Raw genomic sequence first — 20312 nt, 5'->3', positions numbered from 1 at the left:
TGTGTGCCACGCGTGTGTACACTAATAATTATAATATGTGAAATAAATATAAACCAATGGGATAAATAATAAATAGCCTATATGTATGGGGGTATTATACATTTGAATATTTAGAAGAAAAAAAACACTCTGACATTGACACATAACTACCCTACTATTTTTTAACCCTTTTACAAAGTCTACAATAAAAGACGATCATTTATATTATTTAAATAACATTATGGGGGTGGCAAATGACTCACTTCATACTGACATTCAGTGTGGGTGCCTTTTTAAATTACCCTGGAAATCCAGACAAGGCAATATTTCAATCTCTCATAGAGTGTGGTCTTTACCTACTATGTAAAGTGTCCTGAGATAACTTTTGTCATGATTTGGCACTGTAAATAAAATTGAATTGAATTGAATTGAATGCATTCATTTCCCTCTAACTTTTAGCTTTAACAGTTTCCTGGAAATTATCGTTTGAAAAGTTAAAGCAGGATTATGTTTCGTATAACATAGGGGCTTTCTTTAATAGCAAATACCTTAACTGGCATGTCTGCAAATCATATTTGGTGGCTCCTCTGTTTTGATATCCTTTACCCGTTATCCTTTCTCATTTAAAACCACAAGACAACTTGTGTAGAAATATATGTTTGTGAGCACTGCGGGTCATATTGCAGACGGTGGAAATAATGCATATATCTGTGTGCTAGGTCAGCGCGCGTTTTAACCGTTTGTTTTTAAGCATTTGAATACATACATTACTGATTCATAAAAATTTGAAGTGCATGTGATGGTGTGATGCGGTGGTTTCCGGCCTGGGAGGAGCCTTGTGATGACGCGCATCCTTGTTTCCATACACCCGGGCTGTGATTGGCTGTGCGGGTGTGAAGTGCGTCTCGTTGATTCTGATTGGTTCTAAAGGGCTTCGTTCAACGGTTGGAGTCTGCGCAGTGGGTTCAGCGCTGAAATTCAAATTTGAACGGTTGTTTTGTGCAGAGAGAAGAGGAACGGAGAGGAAGAGAGAAGACGCTGAGAGCCACTCAGCTCCCCTCGCCTACGTCCTGTTTTATGTATACATAGTGTGGACAACATTTTTTTAGTTACAAATTTGTTTTAGTATCGCTCGGTTACCGAGAAACTTCCCGAAATGGATCCATTTACCGAGGTAAGTCGGTGAGCTCACTTAAGTAGCGGTTAACGTTAAGTTAGATATGTTAGCTAACGTTATTCATAACGTTGAGTCCAAATATGGGTGTTATTGCCGTAATGCCAACCTACCAAACATAACATTTCTATTTATATAAACTGTCTTAGTGCAGTAGAGCAATTTGTTGACGTATGCTAACGTTACCACACGCACACATACATATATTATCAATAACGTTGCGTTAAAATAATGCCAATTAAAGCATGTCACGTGTTGTGTCTTTGTCTTGTCAGTTGTCAGCAAACACAAATCTGAAATTAACAGAAACAACCAACAGTTAGCTTGGACCGTAATGATGTCTTACTATGTCGTTTTCTACACGTTCGACCCGTTGGTAACAAAAGTAATTTCGCCATGACAGGTCAGGTCCTTACTCAGTTCGATATCCTATGTCTTTATCAGTTTACACGACCACACACGCAGCACAATGCGTATAACGTAACGTTTTTCAAACAGCTTTGTCTCCATATAAGGCAATAGTATATGACAGCCCTGGAAACTGTCCAACACTTGACCCCCTGCTCGATTTTTTTCTCTTTGTCTTGATGCACTCATGTTCTTGTTAAACACTTAAACTAGAAATGATCTATTTTTATCACAACACTTCTTGTTTCCCCAGTATCTGAGCCAGTACAGTTTGAAATTTCAAATCCAGGAACCTCAAGCAGGCGTGGCTCATTCCTGAGGAATGCTGTTAAATGTGACTTCAGCTTTTCCACACGCCTGGAGAAATTGTGGAGGCGGCACAGTACAGTGCAGCTGCAGGAATGTGTTTGGGCTTGCACAGTTAACATGCCGCACAGTAAATCAGATTGTGGTCAAAGGAAGGGAATGTCATCATGTAAAGAAAAGAGGGCAAGCAAACAGAGACCCCTTTATCTCTGCTGGAGAAGGGCTGTTAAGCTGTTATGTTGCCAGTGTATAGTAGAGACAGACAATGCTCTGTGCTTTGTTCCGCATGTTTGCATTTACGGATCCAGCAGTTATTCAGAATCTGGAAGATAAAGGATCAGTGTATTTTGGCTTGTGAAAAAAGACTAATTGCAAGTCTAGCAGCAACAAGTGTAATAAAAGAGGCCTGACTCTTACATTCTGTCACAACATTTTGTTGAAGATCGATTTCATCAGCACCGTTAAGCCTCACTTTGCAATCATGTCTAGCGGGGAAATGGTGTAAAAACACTTCAATTGAAAATATACTACTTAAGTTTTCTGGTCATGAAAAGCTATTCAGGGTCTACTGACAGAGCTCTGACTAGAATTTGGTCTGACATAAACAACAATAAATACCTTTTTTTTATTGTTCATGTCAATTTGAAATTGTAACCGGCAGAATCTGTGGCATGTCAGATTCAGGAGCCACATGTGTGTATAGCTTAGTTGTTTTGAGTGACATTCAGAGGTGTTGTTATTGTTTTTGAACTTTGCTCAGTCAGGCTGGCTGTTTTTCACGGCTTCCGGTCTTAATGCTAAGATTGGCTAACCCCCCTGTCTCCAGCTCTGTATTTAAGGGAGATTTATAGTTGTGCGTAGAGTTGTTCCCATACCGGTATTGAAAATGCCTCCGATGTTGCCTGAAAGGCTGGTCTCAGTAATGGCGAGTACATTATGGCAGGGGCGTTCTGCTTTACTCCCAATTCCTGATAGTTGGAGGAGATTGCGTTGTACCTGTTAATATTGTTCAGATGGTGATATGTTTTTGTCAATCCAGAAACTGTTGGAGCGGACCCGGGCTCGCAGAGAAAACCTACAGAAGAAAATGGCAGACAGACCAAATGCAGCAAACAGACAGATGGTCAAAAGGCCCAGAGAGCCGCTGGCTGACACCAACAGTGTGATCAGTGAGCCAGTTACTGATACAGGTATGAATATATCTGTTGGATTGCTGTCTGTGGAGACATGTCCTGTCAGTTTGACCACTGAGCTGCCACACTATTCTTTGCTTTCCTCTCAGTTCCACAGGTGTCCTCCAAGCCTTCTCCCTCCAAGCGCAGGTGCTCAGAGGAAAATGTCCAGCCTTCAGCTGGTGAGGAGAACCAGGAGCCAATGACACGAGCTATGCCTCCAAAGCGCTCGGATCCGCCCACAGACAAGAAACCCCCGGTAGGGCCTGCTAGCATTCGAGCTACCTCCTCCCTGGAGAAGACTGCTACCCGGCCTACAGTCCAGTCTCAGCAAGGGCAGCTGAAGACTCCAGAGCCCGAGAAGTTAGCTGTCATCCCTATGACTAATCCTCCAAGCAGCACAGAGGTAGAGATGGTGCCTGCCAGTTCAGCCCTGCAGAGGAACCAGGAGGAGCTGGTTGAAGACCCAGCTCCATCTGCTGCTGGCATGAAGTCTCGTCTGCATAGACTAGCAGAGCAGAGAAAGTATTGGGATGGTGATGGTAAGACTATATTAAGTGCTGTTTGAGATCATTTTGTTTAATTTTTAAATTTATATTTCAACTTATGTCGCGTTTTTCTAGTCCACCAAACACTCAAAGCACACATTCATACACTGGTGGGGACTGCTATGACTGACTGATAGGCCTTTTAATACAGCAACCCAATCAAAAGCTATTACCGGTACTTTTATAATATTCTTCTTATCTCATTGCTATGGAGGTCAGTATTTCACTTTGAAGCATACACATGTTGAGCTGTGTATAGAAGTGCATTCATTTAGAACACTGGTCTGCAACCTTTGGGTCAACTGTATATGAATTTACTACGTTATGTATGATTTTATTATTCAAAATTATTTGAGACTGAGTTGACGTGGCTGTCTTTAGTCAGGACATTACCAACCGCCACACTCTACGTGTACAAATGCCCAACAACAACAGAGGAGAAATTAAATCTGCTGGTCTCTGAGTACCCATTAATGAACCGACGTAAACCCGTGCTTCAGCCTTTCCTTCATAAAAACAAGGGCCGACATGTTTACTTTCATGGATGTTTCCTTTTATAGCAACCACACACGCTGGGCCTTTTCAGAGGAGCGTCTGCCATTTTCAGCTTAGTTTAAAAAAAAAAAAGCTTTGTTGGACACACTGCCTTATATTGGCCATTAAAAAGTGTCAGAAAGAAATGTCAACAATGAGTCAAAAGAAATGTCCCTGTTTTTCCTGTAGGTGTACTGTGTGTTGTTGCAGCAGAAACGGTTTGCAAATGTGAAGGGTATGGTGTCCATTCTTTCACATGTATCTGTTATATAGTTTGTCCCTGCCCAAGTCAAACCTTTTGCCACCTTTTCAGACTCCTCTGATGCTGTTCCAGACTGCGCTCCCCTGTCCATGTTAAAGGGACAAGCTGAAGTCACACCAGCTGTCGTCCCCATCGTGTCTTCAGGAGCTCCAGTAGGGAGGAAAGGCAGACTCGCCAACCTCGCTGCCACCATTGGATCCTGGGAAGACGACCTAAGCCATGCTAACATTCCCAATGGGAGAAAAGAGAAGCCTGCTGCAGCTGGTCCTAAGTTTGCAGTCAGAGATGCTGCTGTGGCTGCCAGCACTAAACCAAGTGCTGCAGGCCATGTGGTGGTCAGTTCATCTGGAAGCAGCAAGTCTACACCCAGCTCTCAGGTAGATTTAGCTGAAAATGTTTTATTCTTCAGCTGTTATATCGGTCTGACAGAGTTTATATGAGCTTAGGTGAATTTAGCTCCTTTTTTCTTTCTTCTAATCTGTCAGATCTGATATGCAGACTCTAAAAATAACTTAAAACCATTGATCGTGCTTCATTACTTTGCTCACAAGAACACATAACGCTTATGATCGCATTAGAATCAGAATGCTTTTGTAATTATTGCATGTGTCAGATATAACGAAATGACTGCCTCTCAATTTCAAAGATCTACACACAGTTGCACACAGGATATAAACATGTGGCTTATAGCAGGCATACGGTGGCTATGGCGTACAGTCTGTATTGTCACTGATTTTTCTGATGGTTAAAAGCTGTTCTTGAATCTGGAAGTGCATGTCTTTAGTGACCTATACCTTTGTCCTGAGGGCAGCAGAGTGAGCAAGTGGTGACAATGGTGTGTAATGTCTTTCACAATATTAATGACTTATTGTCAGTACAGATAGAGCTGCAATAAGTAGGACCCAAGCGTAAGGGATTTTTGAGGTTGTTCCCCTTTTTAGATGGAAAAGTTTACAGATAGGGTGGCCGATATGGTGAATATTTGAGCTGGTTTGAAAATATACCTTTTCTATCTGGATTGCTTCACAGAAAGCTGCTTTCCTTAACAAATAAATCATTTCAGTGTGGCTACAGTTTGGCATAGCAGTGGTCTCTTTGTCGCAATGTCATCCAGCAACATAATGCCTTAGTCTCCCCAGTAACTGAAGCAATATGCTTTTGCTAACACAGCAGCTTACATATTTGTTTTGTGCTGATAGCCCACGCCCCAACTTGTAAGTGTCGGGTTTTTACCTTTAGAAAAAAAACATGATTTGCAAATAAAATGAATTATTATATGTGTTTTTTTTTAGCAGGCCCTGTGTTGTCCAGCAAAGCCGAGCCGAGTGGATCTCCCAAGCTCTCAGAAGGTTGGCATCCCAACAGCCACAGCAGTACTTAAGTCAGTATCCAGTCCTCAGAAGAGCTCCAACCAGGGGATGACCTTCCCCTCTAGTCCCCAGAAGAGTTCTATCCAGGGAACCGCCTTACAATCCAGTCCCCAGAAGAGTTCTATCCAGGGAACTGCCTTACCGTCCAGTCCCCAGAAGAGTTCTATCCAGGGAACTGCCTTACCATCCAGTCCCCAGAAGAGTTCTATCCAGGGAACTGCCTTACCATCCAGTCCCCAGAAGAGTTCTATCCAGGGAACTGCCTTACCATCCAGTCCCCAGAAAGCTGGCCCCATCTCCTCAACATCAGTTCCTCAAAGTCCTATGAAAATCCAGGCCCTCTCCAGGGGCCTCAACCCCACCTCCAGCCCCCAGAAGCCAGAACTTCGTTCTAAGCCCACCATTGCTGGCCCCTCTGTCCCCCAGGAAAGGGTTACTGCTGGAGCACCCAGTGAGTCATGTTTCAGTTAATTTTGGAATTTCTTTTATAAAATTGAATGAAGATCTAGTTTATCACTGTCAGCCTCTGGGCTTAACGTTCTCAGACACCCTGTCTAATTTCAGTTGTAAATTCATATAATTCATAGCACACATTTCCTCCTGGAGAACTTTTCAGTCCCACAAATCGTTTCTTGCCTTAAACCCTGCATTTTTTTTTGCATATTCTTATGTAGAAGTAGAAGGAAAAAGTAGGACGTTTTTTTTCACAGTTACTGAATAACTTGAAGAACCGTTGTGTTACATCATGCTGTATACATACTGTATCAGTTTACATGTATGGTATCAAATGTTAACTAAAGATACATACATCCATTACAATTCAAGGAACCAAAAATCATTTTCCATGTCCACATGGTTAAATAAAGGCCACAGCTATTTGATTATCTGTGTGTATCTGTGCCTAAGTGGTCTCTAACAGGACTCTGGTCAGGCCAGGGCAGAAACTACTCTGGGCCCCATGTCTTCCAGTCTTAGTCATATGCACAGGCTTGTAATATTACAGCTAGATTTGTTTTAGTGTTTGATGATAGTTCATTTTCTCTACATTTATGAAAGGGTATGCTAGATTTCTTGACTTCATTCCCAACAGGTGTGAAATCTTTTCTGGAGCGCTTTGGAGAGAGGTGCCAGCAGCGTACCAACCAGAGCTCCCCAGCAGGGGGCACCACCCACGCCAAAACTCCCACTGCAACTCCCACTGCAACTCCATCATCAGTCACACCAAACACCAGGCTGGTACAAGAGAGGCTCAGAGCTGGCCAGGCTGCAAACAACACCACCACTGCTGATCTCACCCAAAGACAGAAGCTGGTACATTAATGTTGAACATATTATAGTGCATCCTCTAATTGTTGCCATCATTTTGTTTGATATCACAGTGGTAAAATGAGATTTCATCCTCAGGAGCGAGAGTCTGAGCTGGCTCAGATTCGCAGTCGCTTCCAGAAGGGGAACAACAACATGTGGAAGAACAAAGATGAAGCGGCAGAAACCAATAAAAACACAGACATCAAGGTTGGCCAACAAGCATCCGACACAAATGACGAATCTGTTTGACATCTCACAATAAAGTCATGTAAATAATATATTTAATACATTTTGTGCCTTTTTAGGAAAAGCTTGACAAGTCTGTGGAGGCTGAAGTTGTCCTTTGTGAGCCACATGATGAGCCCACAACACCCTCTACTCAGAGTACAGATACACCCAGACAGTGCACTCCTCCAGGTATTCAATAATATTTCATATTGGTGTTTTGAATGTTTCTGTTGTGGTTGTGTCCAGATGAGCAACCAAACAGAAACTTTGGCTCGTCAAAGCTGTAAGCTGTGCCTTATGTCTAAAGTTAGGAGTTATTATCCTAATGACCTACGGAGCATGCACAGATGCATAATCAGATAATAATTGGGGAACACGGTTTACATGCACGAATAGTCAGGGTACTGAAGAAGTTATGTAGGTCTGTTTCCCTGTATATGAAACCTCTGGTTTTATTCGGGGTACGGTCATTACATGGTGTTTGAGAAACCAGAGTAAGCCTGTAACCCAAATATAATCAGGTTTTTAAACTGCATGGAAACCACTGAATGAACTATGACATGATGTTTTCTAACATAGATAATGTTAAATGGCAGGTCACAGGTTGATGGTCTCGCCTCCAGTCTCAACATCCAGTCCTCTGAGGGCGGTCAGCCATACTGTAGAGAAAACAACTGATGGAACCCCAGAAGAAGAGGAGATAGAGATGAATGTAGACCAGTCCATCAACTCTGCAGTCATCAACGAGCTATTTGATGGAGTCCTGGATCAGAGTGATGAGGAGGAGGACGATGATGAGGAAGATGCTTTGAATATCTCCTCCATGTCTCTCCTCACTCCACTAGCAGAGACCGTGGCTGCTGTGGTGAAAAGCCCAGAGAGAGGAATGATGGTAGGCACTAACACGATGTCTTTACCAGTTCCATGTACTCAATGGACGAGTTACTGTGTGGCAAGCGCGGCAAGAAACGGCTTAACATTTTCTTCATGTCTTTATGCAGACATCAACTCCGGCCAGCTCATTCATCGTAAAGAGCGACACTCCAGAAGACGTTTCCAAACGTAGCAAGTTCCAGAGAACCAACATGATACGGACTGCCTCCTCAGACAGTATTGACACCTTATACCAGGACCACAAACTTCCATACAGGTAAGTGCTCCCATTTAATTTACCTTGGATGGATTCAAGTTGGCTGTTCTAGCTGCTGCCGCACATGTGTATCTTACTGTATATGCATCTGTTTGGTTTTGTGCGTGCCAGCGTTGATGCATATAGGTCCATCAGGGTGAAAGAGACAGAGAGACCTGATGTGAAACAGGTGATTGTGAGAAAAGAGGACGTTTCTCACAGAATGGATGAACCCAGAGGATCTGGTCTCTTCAATATCAAACAGAAGATGAAGGTTCGGAATAAAAACTTTTAACTTGGATTAATTCCAATGTGTCACAATATCACTTCCTTCACGTACATGCTCATCACACTGTTTGTTTCTGTAGATTCTGACGAATGACATGAACCTGCAACAGACGGTCATTCATCAGGCCAGTCAGGCACTCAACTGCTGCACAGATGAAGAGCACGGCAAAGGATCCCAGGTGGAGGCTGAGGCAGAGAGGCTGCTGCTGGTGGCAAGTGAGTTCATCCACACAATGGACAAATAGTCCACTCAGGCTAGGCACACTAGTGTGTGGGTTGAGAAGTTTTTTAGAAAACCTGTAGCTATCCTTGTGAATGTCTTATTATGTTTTTCTTTATTCAATTCCAGAACTTACCCATCAGGTTACTTTTGGAGTGTTATATTTCACCGAGTGTTTTTTATGTGAAGAAATACGATACAATATTAGGGCTGTACTTAAATCTGAATGTTGAATTGAGTTTGGCTGTTCATATGAATATTCGATTTTTCATATTGTGGCGTAAGAGTGTGCATGGCTTGTTTAAAATGAAATTCCAGTGCAAAATCATCCCATGTTCTTTTTCGACACGTAAATAAACCATTGAGACAGTTTTTCGTGTATAAACTACTACTGGAGAAATCTGCGAGTGTCGCTAACACTGATTAGCTCGGGGCAGTACAGTAAAGGCATTAAAATGTCTGGGTTTTTTTATTGTTTTTTTTTTTCAAAGTATTTTTATTGTCAATTTTCAAAGTAACGAACAATATACATACACACATAATAATAATAATAGTAAATAAATACTTGACAAGCCATGACATGTCAAAACAAAGTGCACACAGAGAGACTTCATGTAGTCTCCGGGTATCCACTTGAGTGCATCAAGTATATCAGAGTAGGTGCTCTTCAAATACACATGGTGGTGATGATGATGATAATAATTATAATGAATTATAAAAAATAAAAAAAGGATAAATAAACAAGATAGAAAAAAAAAAATAAATAAATAAAAATTCTTGACGCAAACCATAACAGATCAAAACAGATTACACACAAAGAGGCTTATTAAGACATTAGAATTGAGTGTCAATTTGAGTGCATCTAATATGTCAGACTAGGTACTCTTTAGGGGGTTTAACTACAGTTCCAAGTGCTCCAGGATAGGTCTCCATGTACCATAGAATTTCTGTGAGTTGCCAGATATCTCGTATCTCAGTTTTTCAACATGGAGAACTCCTACCAGCTCCCTCAGCCAGGCTTCGAATTTAGGTGGTGAGTCAGATTTCCACATTTTCAGAATGCATCTCTTTGCTATGACCATGCCATAAGCCACCACCGTGATAACATTTCGACCCATGTTCTCCAAAGTGTTATAGGTGCCGAGTAAAGCGGTTTCAGGGTCAGGGCCCAGGTTTACTTTTAGTGCATGGGAGTACCATCTGAAAATTGAACACCAGAACTTCTGTATCTAAGGGCATAGCCAAAATTGGTGTGCAAGGGTGCTGTCTGATATTTTGCACCTTTCACACAGGGGAGAAGTTTTGGGGAAGATTTTATGCAGTTTCACCTTTGAATAATGTAACCTGTGTATGACTTCGAATTGAATCAACTATAACCTAGCATTAACTGAGCAATGGTGAATGTCATTTAAAGCTTGTTTCCATATTTCGTCCTGAATCATGATGTTAAGATCAGCCTCCCACATTTGTTTAAATTTATTAAAATGTCTGTTTTAACCACTGCTCAAAATAACAGCAAACCTCTGCAGTAGCATGAGAAGAGTCCTTACACAGAAAATAAAGCACCAACAACGTAGTTTGTGAACCTGGAGTTTATTTAACGAGTGTTTTAAAGACTTACCTACTGGCCCCTGTACCAGCTCCTCTCATAGTAAAGTCCATTCAAGTGGATTACCAAAGTCAATCCCAAAGGAAGGATCCCATTGGTGCTTTGTTTTCTGTGTAAGGACTCTTCTCATGCTGCTGCAGAGGGTCGGTGTTATTTTGAGCAGTATTAGTGGTTAAAAAAGACGTTTTAATGTCTTTACTGTACTGCCCTGAGCTAATCACTGTTAGCCACGTCCGGCTGTTAGCGACTCTACCGGATTTCTCCATTAATAGTTTATACACGGAAAAAACTGTCTCGATGGATTATCATATGAATTTAAGTGCCAAAAAAAACCAGTGGGATAATTTGTGCAAGAATTACACTTTGAGGGCTCTACGGCATGTAAATAAAGGGTAGACTCATAGATCACCGTCTCCCCTCTTTTCCAGAGATCTTCTCCAGCCCCTCAATTTAATATGCAACTTAATTTTACTTAACTCAACGTTTAGACCCTTGCTCTTCTCTATTATATTTAGTGTTAGTATAAACACATTATACATTCCTTTTTGATAAGAAGTAAGTAACCCTTTATTGAACTGCCAGATATTCAAACAGGGTTCAGAGGGACATTTGAGATGAAAACAACATTCACGAATGCCCATCTATATGTAGGATTTGGCAACTCCTGGTGGTAGTATCAAAACTTGACTCTGGGTTTTTTTTTTGTTTTGTTTTTTCTTAGCGGAGAAGAGGGAAGCTTTGAAGGCAGAGCTGGACCGCCTGAAAGGAGACCCAAAAGGCCAGAGAAATGTCCCTGCAGCTCCAGTACCTACAAGCATGTCTGCCTCCAAGGGCTCTATCACCCTGCAGGAGTTGCGCCTGCCTCTGAAGGCAGACTTTGTTTGCTCCATTGCCAACAAGCCAGGTAGGCTCAACATACCCTCCAGACATCAGTTGTCACTGATGCTTGATTTTGTCACCATTTCTGTTTTTTCTTGCTGTGTCTTGTGTGGACTTTTAAATAGATTGCTATTGACATTAGTGTGAGGAATCAAAGTAAGTAAAACCCTAACCTTTCTCTTCCACTCTCTTCAGAGTCGACCAAACACTCCTTCTTCATGATGCTTCGTGCTGGAGCAGAGAACACTGTGGCCACACCGTTAGCAAGCACACACCGCGGCCTCAGTGGGGACACGCTGGCTTTCCCCACAAAGTTCACCATGTAAATCCCTCACAACTGCTCATATTAAGGAACACCCGTGACCTAGTCTATGTTAAACAGGAATATTTATCACAATTGACATAGTTTGAGTTATAATATATATAATAAAAATATTTAGATCCCATTCTATACTGATGCACTTGAATATGATTATGTCCATGATTGTTGAATATTTACGAATACACTTCTTTCTCCTCACTCTCAGGTCGGATGTCTCCAGTGACTTTGGAATCGATATTGAGGTCTATTGCTTGGTGAGTGTGCTGGTTAACCAAAAACAAATAATGATGCTCCCACCACATATGCTCTGTCTAGGCATGTTTCAATTTGGGTAAAATGTGGCCGCTCGGAAAGTTTCAGGGCACACCCTCTCCATTACAAAAAGAGGCTTTAACGAGACTCCGGAGGTGACGTTTCACTCTGAATTGGTTTAGATCACCATGATCAGCTGATCAGTGATTCAGCGGAGCACTGCTTTTTCTCAAAGTGATAAATCCAGAATAGTTGTAGTTTGGTTTAAGGTGGCCCATATGATTCACAAACAAACTTATGTACAAGTAACATCAAAGAAAACACTCCATCGCTGTAGAAGTGTTTTTTGACAAACAGGCTTGCACCCCGCATGCAGTATGTTTGTGTGTTTGTTTGTGTGTAAATGGGAGAGAGTCAGAGGGAGCGTGCAGCAAAGGGCCACAGGTCAGAATCCAACCCGGCCACTGCAGCACTCATTTTAACAAGCCCGTGCCAAAATGTGCATTCACAGATCATTTTCTGTGCTGTGTTCTTCTTCACCACTGGATAAAAGTGTTTACTCTACTTGACCGTGTTGTTGTGGCGTCTGTACGACCACACGTCACATCCTGCTGAGAGCTACATACAATCAGCAACCAGGCTTCTCTCAGGGGTTTTAGCAGCTGTTTGTAGGCCCTGTTCTCACACAGGGCTAACAAACAGCCGCTCGAGCGACTCACATGCAAATTAGGGGCGTTTCAGGGAGATAGACCCGCCTCATTCCGGTTATTCCAGCAGAAACACACCTTATTTAAGACACACCATTGAGTTCCATATGCCAGCTGTAAAAGTCAGAGCTATACTGTTTCCCAACATGACAAATGTCCACAGACTTGTTAGTTCATCATGGTGATGAAATGTTTGCAGAAAAGGGTCGGTCATGGAGGGAGGCTGGGCATGTCCACTGATTTCACGATTCAATTCTAAATCACAAGGTCCCAGTTCGATGTTCCAATTTCAAATTAAATATCAATTTGATGAATTAAAATAAGTTAAAATACCAATTCTGCTTGGATATTAAAGCGACTCTCAGAACTAATTGTACAAGTTACCCTGTGACCTTTTGCATTATTCATAATACTAATGTTTACATTAAGAATTTACCCCAAAGCAGTTGCATTAATGTACTTTTTATTTTAACATTGTGAACATACTACAGCATTCAAAACAAAGTGAAACTCCACAGACTCCGTGGTCAATGTATTGAGGGACAATTTTCATTCAGATATCTTGAGGGCAGAGGTTAAGAGACCCCGTAATATATATATTTTTAAATAGACTTGCCAGTTTTTCCACTGTCAATATTTAGCCTAACATTGGAGTGTTATTTAGCCCCCTACCTGACAAGCTAGCATGAGGTGGTCCACCAGCCTAACTATTCATGTCCGTATATTCTGATGTGTGTGCTGGATAACTGGTACATGTTTTTAGTATTGGGCAGCTGTCTAGAATTACTGACAACTGATTCATTACAATGGTGTGCATTAACTGATGACAACCTTTAGGTTCAGAAGCGTGACGTCTGCAGTGACAAGAAGAAGAAACCCAGCAAATCAAAGGTAAATCCACACTTTTTACCAATGGTCTATGTGTGTGTGCGCTTGTGGATAATATGGAGAAAGTTTCATGTCGGTATGAACAGTTTCAAAACAACTCCCTCACCTGTCGGTTGGTGCACTGTGTGGACAGATGGTGTCTGAAAAGCGTGTCACACAGTTTCAGGTGCTCATTTCATTTTGTGGAGAGGAATATTAACTGGCCAGCAACAGATGTAGCACTCACACACGTTGTACTGCAACACCAGTCTTTCCTTTAAAGTCAAAAATATATTATTTGCTTTACTTTTCTCTCTCTAGGCTATCACTCCAAAGAGATTCCTTGCCATCACTGTAAGTATTTCAAAAGCATTTTTGCTATTGTTTTCTCCAAGAATTCAATATTATAATGTAACTCTTAAATCTAATTTAAAATGTTTGTTTTATCTCTCGTCTTGCAGAAAAGTGTCCAGACACCAGGTAGGTCGAAATATAAAATCAACCTGAAACAATTTGTTCTATTGAGTCAAATGTAATGGAAGAATTGTGTGTGTTTTTTGTTTTTTTTAAAGGGGTAGTGATTGAGGGCTGCACTTCAATAGAGTTGTGGCTGGGGTAGTCATGATACTAGAATTTCAAAGTTGATACTATAACCTAACCTGACTCCTCCAGATGGTTTTATCCATCTGGGAACTCTCGTTTGGAGATCTTTTTGGGAAGGGCAGAAAATACTGGTTGCTGATTGGATAAACCATCTGTCTATCACCAACATACGGGCCAAATCAGCGTATGACGTACTAATAGAGCGTGGAGGCAAAGCTCAGAAAGTAAACATGTCTGTAAAGGATATATACTGTGAATTTAGGGATAAAAGGCCAAATTTCAGGAGCCCGGTCCATTTTCAAGAGAAGGATCCAAGAGCTCATGTTGTTTACACTGAAGAGTCGGTTGCTTGGCAAACTTCTCCAAATTTTCTCTGCCGCACGTTACCAGACTGATCTGAGATAAAATACAATGGAGCTCAGAGATCAGGATGGGCTCACGAGGCTACCCATACCCAGGAAAATTTAGGTCAAATTTTTAAATAAAGATCGGAACAATACAACCATCCTTAACCACACACACAAAGTTGTCTGTTGCTGACTGTAGGGTGTGTAAAACTGATTTTAACTAATCAAATCGATATTGAATTTATTTGAATATTGAACTGGTGATTCAGAATCAGAGTAACGCTTCAGTGTTGTTGAAACGGGAACTTTACTGGCTCTAAATACACAATAAAGACCAGGGTGTCTGTCTTTAAGATGCTTCGCCAACTCTGTTGTGCTACTTGACTGCTTTAGCTTTGTTACATCCTTAGCTTTTCCCTGGTCGTTAGCCATGTATGCTAAATACTTCCAAACAGCACTTTTGCTTTATTCATTTTCAACTAAAACCGGTCTCAAAGGTCCTCCAGCAGCAGTGCTCGGGCAGCTCAGTGTTGCCAATGTTAATGGAGACGTCACTATTGATGGTAGTAAGTTAGTATCTAATCCAATACTAATTTTACTATCAATTTTGTTTCTGTTTTTGGGACATCCCTAGTTGTGACTGTAGGCAGGGTCAGCCCCTCTTGGTCCATTAGTTAATGAGGTTGTTTTGGTCTCAGTCGACTTAGATTTCACTGCTCAATTAGTCTTTAAATGCTGAAGGACTTATTTCCCAGTAGCCTCTAAGCACATCACTGATAAACACAAGATTTAAAGAGGTGCTTTTTCACGATGGTTTGTTGAGAAATTCAGTTTTACAGGTCCGTTGATTAAATCAAATAAGAATTTCTTTGGTTGGCTCACTTAGTATATTGAGTGCAGCCGCTTTTTAAAATAAGAATTGTCAAAACCGAAGCAGCAGAAGGAAATTCTTCTTATTTGTATTCTCTACAATGGGTCAAGCTCCAAAACCACTTAATCCTACACACATCACACAGTGAATAAGGACACGTGCGTATGGTGTTACCTACGGTAGCAGTAAACAGGTCCCTAGTTTGGAGAAGAACACAGTCCCAACATGGAAGCTAGGAAACTGCTGTCAACGGGGGCAGCAGCTAAACAGATTTCAGACACCCCAAAAAGTATTACAGTCTTAAGACTTGTTATAATTCAAATATTTTCACCATTTAACTCTGTGGCCAGCCCTTTCAGACAGGGAACTGAAGCTGTTCTATCTACGCTCTCTTCAAAGCCCCCAGAACATGGGAGTTTCTGGTCCGCTACTGCCACATTACTTTGTTACTGTCTGAATTTGGTGTTTTTAAGCATACTAACAAACTTACCAATGGAGGCAACTTTTTTCTTTTTTTTAGGGGAGACATTTTAGCTGTCGCCCCTGTCCACATGAGTACATTGATTAGCTTCAGTGCCTCTCCAAACTGGTGGCATGTTGACCACCATCTACTGTAGCTAACACTGACTCTGGATAAGTACCTCATGGAATCCCACACAAAACTTGAACTATCCCTTTGGAAAGCTTCATGTGAGGTATTAATGATGTCATTTTTTCTTTGTGTGCAGTTTTGGCCAGCCCAGGAGGCCCCAATGCTGTTCGCACCAGTAACTTCGTCCTGGTTGGATCACATAAGCTCACTCTGTCCTCTATTGGGAAAAACAAATTTCCTTTGGAGAAGGTATAGAATCCATTCATGTCCCCTTTCATGAACTCCTCTTTCTTCACACTCGCATGTTTTTCCGAGTGTTTATTCCTCATTTCATATGCTGCTGGCCTTTGTCTGAAGACACTTTCCAGCTGGATGCATGACGCCAACAAACAGCATAGTCATAAACAGGCTTTACAGAAACTTGCAGTAACCCTGCTTGCGCTAGTGGGATGATATGCTTTCCCTCTGCAGTCATTCACCTCCCCTGCTGTCTTTCTTTTAGATCAAATATGAAGGATGTGAAAGAGAACTACTCAGTGGCATGTTTCATACCAAGGTTACTATCACCCTACTGAATGTTTCTTTTGTTGCGTTTGTGTGGGAAGGAGGTTGAACACACTTTCACAAAGGATCCCCAAAGTAATTTCAGTCCAAAGCAACTGGACTCAGTTATTTGTCCAGTTGCTTTTGAAATTGCTTCGGGAATAACAATGACCTGGACAAATGAGAACATTCCCAGGCTTTCACAAGGGAGATTCTGAAATGCGTTGTTACACTTACATTATTAGCTTCATCTGATCCCACATCTGTTGTCATTGCTTTTCATCTCTTTGAATGGTGCTTTCAACTGTTGTTAACCAAACTTTCCCTGTGACCTCTTACTTGTTTAACCCTAATCATAAGCTTGTAATAGTAACATTTCTGAACGGTGAACCTGATTTCTCAAAGTGTCTGTACTTTGGATTCAAGGTGCCATTCCTGTGTCCTCTGGAGGGCCACGTCTACCTCAAGATGCAGTGTGAAGTTGGCTCCAAAGTGGAGGAAAAGGGCTTCCTGGTGAGTGCAAGAGGATCAACTCATCCCCACAGATAAACTAATGCACTGTCTGCCATTGATTTGCTATTTCCTTATGCAAATATGTTGTCAATGTAATCCCCCTCTCCTCTCAAGACCATGTTTGAAGATGTGAGCGGATTTGGAGCCTGGCACAGGAGGTGGTGTGTCTTGTCAGGATACTGCATCTCCTACTGGACCTACCCAGATGATGAGAAGCGCAAGGTAGCTGAGCTCCTCTACAGCCATACCTTTTTTTATTTTGTTGTGTTGGTATTGTTTTCAACTCCAGTCTGTCCTTCATCATGGGAGAATGTGGTCTTTGACACCTACTATAGCAGGAACTACCACAGAAAGGGTTTCTTTTCTTTTCCTGGCTGTCTGCTGCCAGTTTGTCACTAAAATGGCGTCGCGATTATGCGAGCTACACAAACCGTTGACCCCCCCACTCTTCCCTTCCTCCTTCTGTTAGAATCCCATTGGTCGCCTCAACCTGGCCAACTGCACCAGTAAGAAGGTGGAACCAGCCAACAGAGAGTTTTGTGCCAGACCCAACACGTTTGAGCTCATTACAGTCAGACCACAAAGAGAAGACGATAAAGAAACACTAGTCAGCCAGTGCAAGAATACCATGTGTGTCACCAAGTAAGTTCCAGCCGTCTATGTGTGTATATGAACATCTATATCTGAACGTGTCTATGAACGAGCGTGACCCCGCATTGTTTTCCCGTGCAGAAACTGGCTGAGCGCAGACACTAAGGACGAGAGGAACCTGTGGATGAAGAAACTGAACCAGATCGTGGTGGATCTGCGTATGTGGCAACCAGATTCCTGTTACAGCCCACTGTAATAACCGCACTCAACCAGCCCTTCTACCTTTCGGACTGTCAATATCAGTGACTCATGCCATTACAAAGTGCAATACAGTATAAGAATTGTTAAATATTTGAACGTGTGGATATTTTACAGGAGATGAGGAACCAGACACATAAGTTATAAATCAGAGGAAAGAAACTAAAGCCATACATTTGAAACATTTCAGTACAGTATTTTGTGTAAAAAGCGAACTTTGGCACAATTTTTTCTACATTTCTAGACTGGTTTAATACTCTAATGTTTTTTGGGTATTCTTGGGATGCATTGTTTTTATGTTAATGCCAATATTTAGTGTCCTTGACACACAAAAGCATGGCTTTAAATGGATCGGTTTCTAAGCTGAAATCAATATATATATATAACTTGTGTTGGAGTTACAGGTGAATACCAATTTGAGGCACCAGTTTTATCACATTGTATCCTGCTTGACAGAACAGTACTGATACTTTGGTGGGTTTTAACTTTATATATGAGCTTTTATAACTTGTGGCTGGACTTTCACATAGGGTTTCTTCATGTCGTGCACAGAATTGTAAAACCAGTTTTACAGCTTCCATTCTATTTGTGATGTTTGTGTAATTGTTTCAGTGTGGAAGTTAAAGTTTTGGATAGCTGGGACTAAGGTCTGTGGCATATTCTACGCTAGAACCTGACCAACACTCATTTTTCTGTAAATACATAACAAAGTTTTTGATAGAACATGTAAATATCAGAACATTTCACAACAAACATACAGTGGTCAGTGCTCTGTGGTGGACAAACTGTAACAGCAACACTGTATGTGATATTACTGCAGGATAATACTTATTATTGGCATATATGCTGATGATACCTAAATATCTGATTTAAGATATTGGCCTTTTTTTAAAAATTGGAAAGCTTTGGTCTCAAATCTGTATTTTTTAATGGCTCATCTAAACAAAAGAAGCCATTTTGTTCTAGCAGCACATTGTTCTTTTGGTATATGTAGCAATAGCCACCAAACGTGTTCGTCTACATTGGTAATGGCTGCAAAAACAGAGCTTTGAAAACAATATGGCAGGCTCATGTGACCTGTTAACGTTGTCAAAGTGTGGATTTATTTATATTTAAAGGAGACCTGACACTTGTGTTGCTGGAGTATGGAACAGACTTTAGTGACCGCGCAGTTGATAAATGTCGTTTCAGATTGACACACTTTCACTTAAGTCCGAGTAAAAGACGAATATATGTCTGAATATAAAGTTACACCAGATGTTTTGCTTCTGCGTACAGTTTCATCATGAAGAATACGAGTGAGCGGGAAATATGTTCATGCTTTCAGCAAAAAAAAAAAAGAATTAGACATCAATTCCTGAGTTTCTCAGGTATTTGTGGATCTTTGAGACTTCAATAAATGCCTGCTTTGACCAAAATGCACCCGTCCAATGTTGCTTTTTGTTGTTTTCTTGAGATGTACATTTAATTTAAGTGTGTCCACAGTGTGCTTTGGGAGCTGAGATTTTTTAATGGCGTGGTGTCTCACATTTAAGTGATGGTTTCTCTATAAAGTTAACACGAACAAGCACGGTTAAAAACGGAAAAAACACAAACAAAGGATCGGGGACCTGCTCCAGGAGGATGGTGTTTCATAGTCTGTCTTACCTGAACCCGGCCACAAACCACAGCTATTTGAGAGTGAAACGGACTGAATTCAGGATCGGGAAGGCTGCTTAAATGGCAGGTATGTCTTTAAATCACTCCGCTAGTAACCGGCAACAGTAGCTGTGTAGCTGTAGGACCTTTGAGATCCCTTCTGTGTGGAGTTTGCATGTTCTCCCTGTGTCTGTGTGGGTTTTCTCCAGGTTCTCCAGCTTCCTCCCACAGTCCAAAGACATGCAGGTGTTAGGTTCATTGATGACTCTAAATTGTCCGTAGGTGTGAGTGTGAATGGTTGTCTGTCTCTGTTTGTCTCTATGTGCCCTGTGATAGACTGGCGTCCTGTCCAGGGTGGACCCCGTCTCACGCCCGATGTCAGCTGGGATCGACTCCAGCCCCCCACGACCCGGATAGGGACAAGCGGTTGAAGATGGATGGATGGATGGATGGATGGAACAGTATTACAATGTAATGATGCCTACTGTATAGATGATTACCTATGGAGTTATTTTACTGTCTTATTCAAAAGCGGGGTCTTTCAGTTTGGGAGCAGTATTTACAGATTTCACGTTCAGATTTGTCGTTCTCTCCTTCAAACTCTTCCCTCACACTCAAACAGCTCCTTCCTTCAGCTCACATAGTTTCTTCTCACATTCACATTCATTGTGCTTCTTCTCAAACTGAATGCATGTGCACAAATATATTGTTGCTCACACAGATTTCCTGCTCTTCTCCCCACAATCACACTGATCTGTGCGCTCTCCAGTTGTCTGCTTGCAGATTTCTGCTGC

General features: G+C 41.6%; 1 protein-coding gene across 1 annotated transcript; it reads left to right on the top strand.

Moving 5' to 3' along the window:
- Window positions 1–1013: 1013 nt before the first annotated feature.
- On the top strand, window positions 1014–19173 carry anln (anillin, actin binding protein). The gene is made up of 24 exons (XM_083926266.1): window positions 1014–1153; window positions 2907–3057; window positions 3150–3581; window positions 4435–4760; window positions 5676–6204; window positions 6844–7064; window positions 7158–7268; window positions 7367–7478; window positions 7886–8181; window positions 8291–8439; window positions 8551–8692; window positions 8787–8922; window positions 11257–11439; window positions 11610–11736; window positions 11942–11990; window positions 13533–13586; window positions 13884–13916; window positions 14024–14042; window positions 16112–16224; window positions 16478–16531; window positions 16945–17031; window positions 17146–17253; window positions 17501–17673; window positions 17764–19173. The coding sequence occupies exons 1-24, from the start codon at window positions 1136–1138 to the stop codon at window positions 17876–17878; spliced, it is 3738 nt and encodes a 1245-aa protein (XP_083782392.1). The 5' UTR covers window positions 1014–1135; the 3' UTR covers window positions 17879–19173.
- The last annotated feature ends 1139 nt before the right edge of the window (window positions 19174–20312 follow it).

Source organism: Echiichthys vipera, assembly GCF_963691815.1.
Source record: "Echiichthys vipera genome assembly, chromosome: 13".
In the NCBI taxonomy this organism is placed as follows: Eukaryota; Metazoa; Chordata; class Actinopteri; order Perciformes; family Trachinidae; genus Echiichthys; species Echiichthys vipera.
Note: the sequence above shows the minus strand (reverse complement) of the source record. Positions and strands in the feature narration are given on the sequence as shown.

Bases quoted from the DNA above. Each gene is read 5' to 3' on its own strand.
- anln (XM_083926266.1), top strand. The intron at 6,205-6,843 runs GTGAGTCATGTT...CATTCCCAACAG, and splicing joins GGTTACTGCTGGAGCACCCA to GTGTGAAATCTTTTCTGGAG. The intron at 8,440-8,550 runs GTAAGTGCTCCC...TGTGCGTGCCAG, and splicing joins GACCACAAACTTCCATACAG to CGTTGATGCATATAGGTCCA.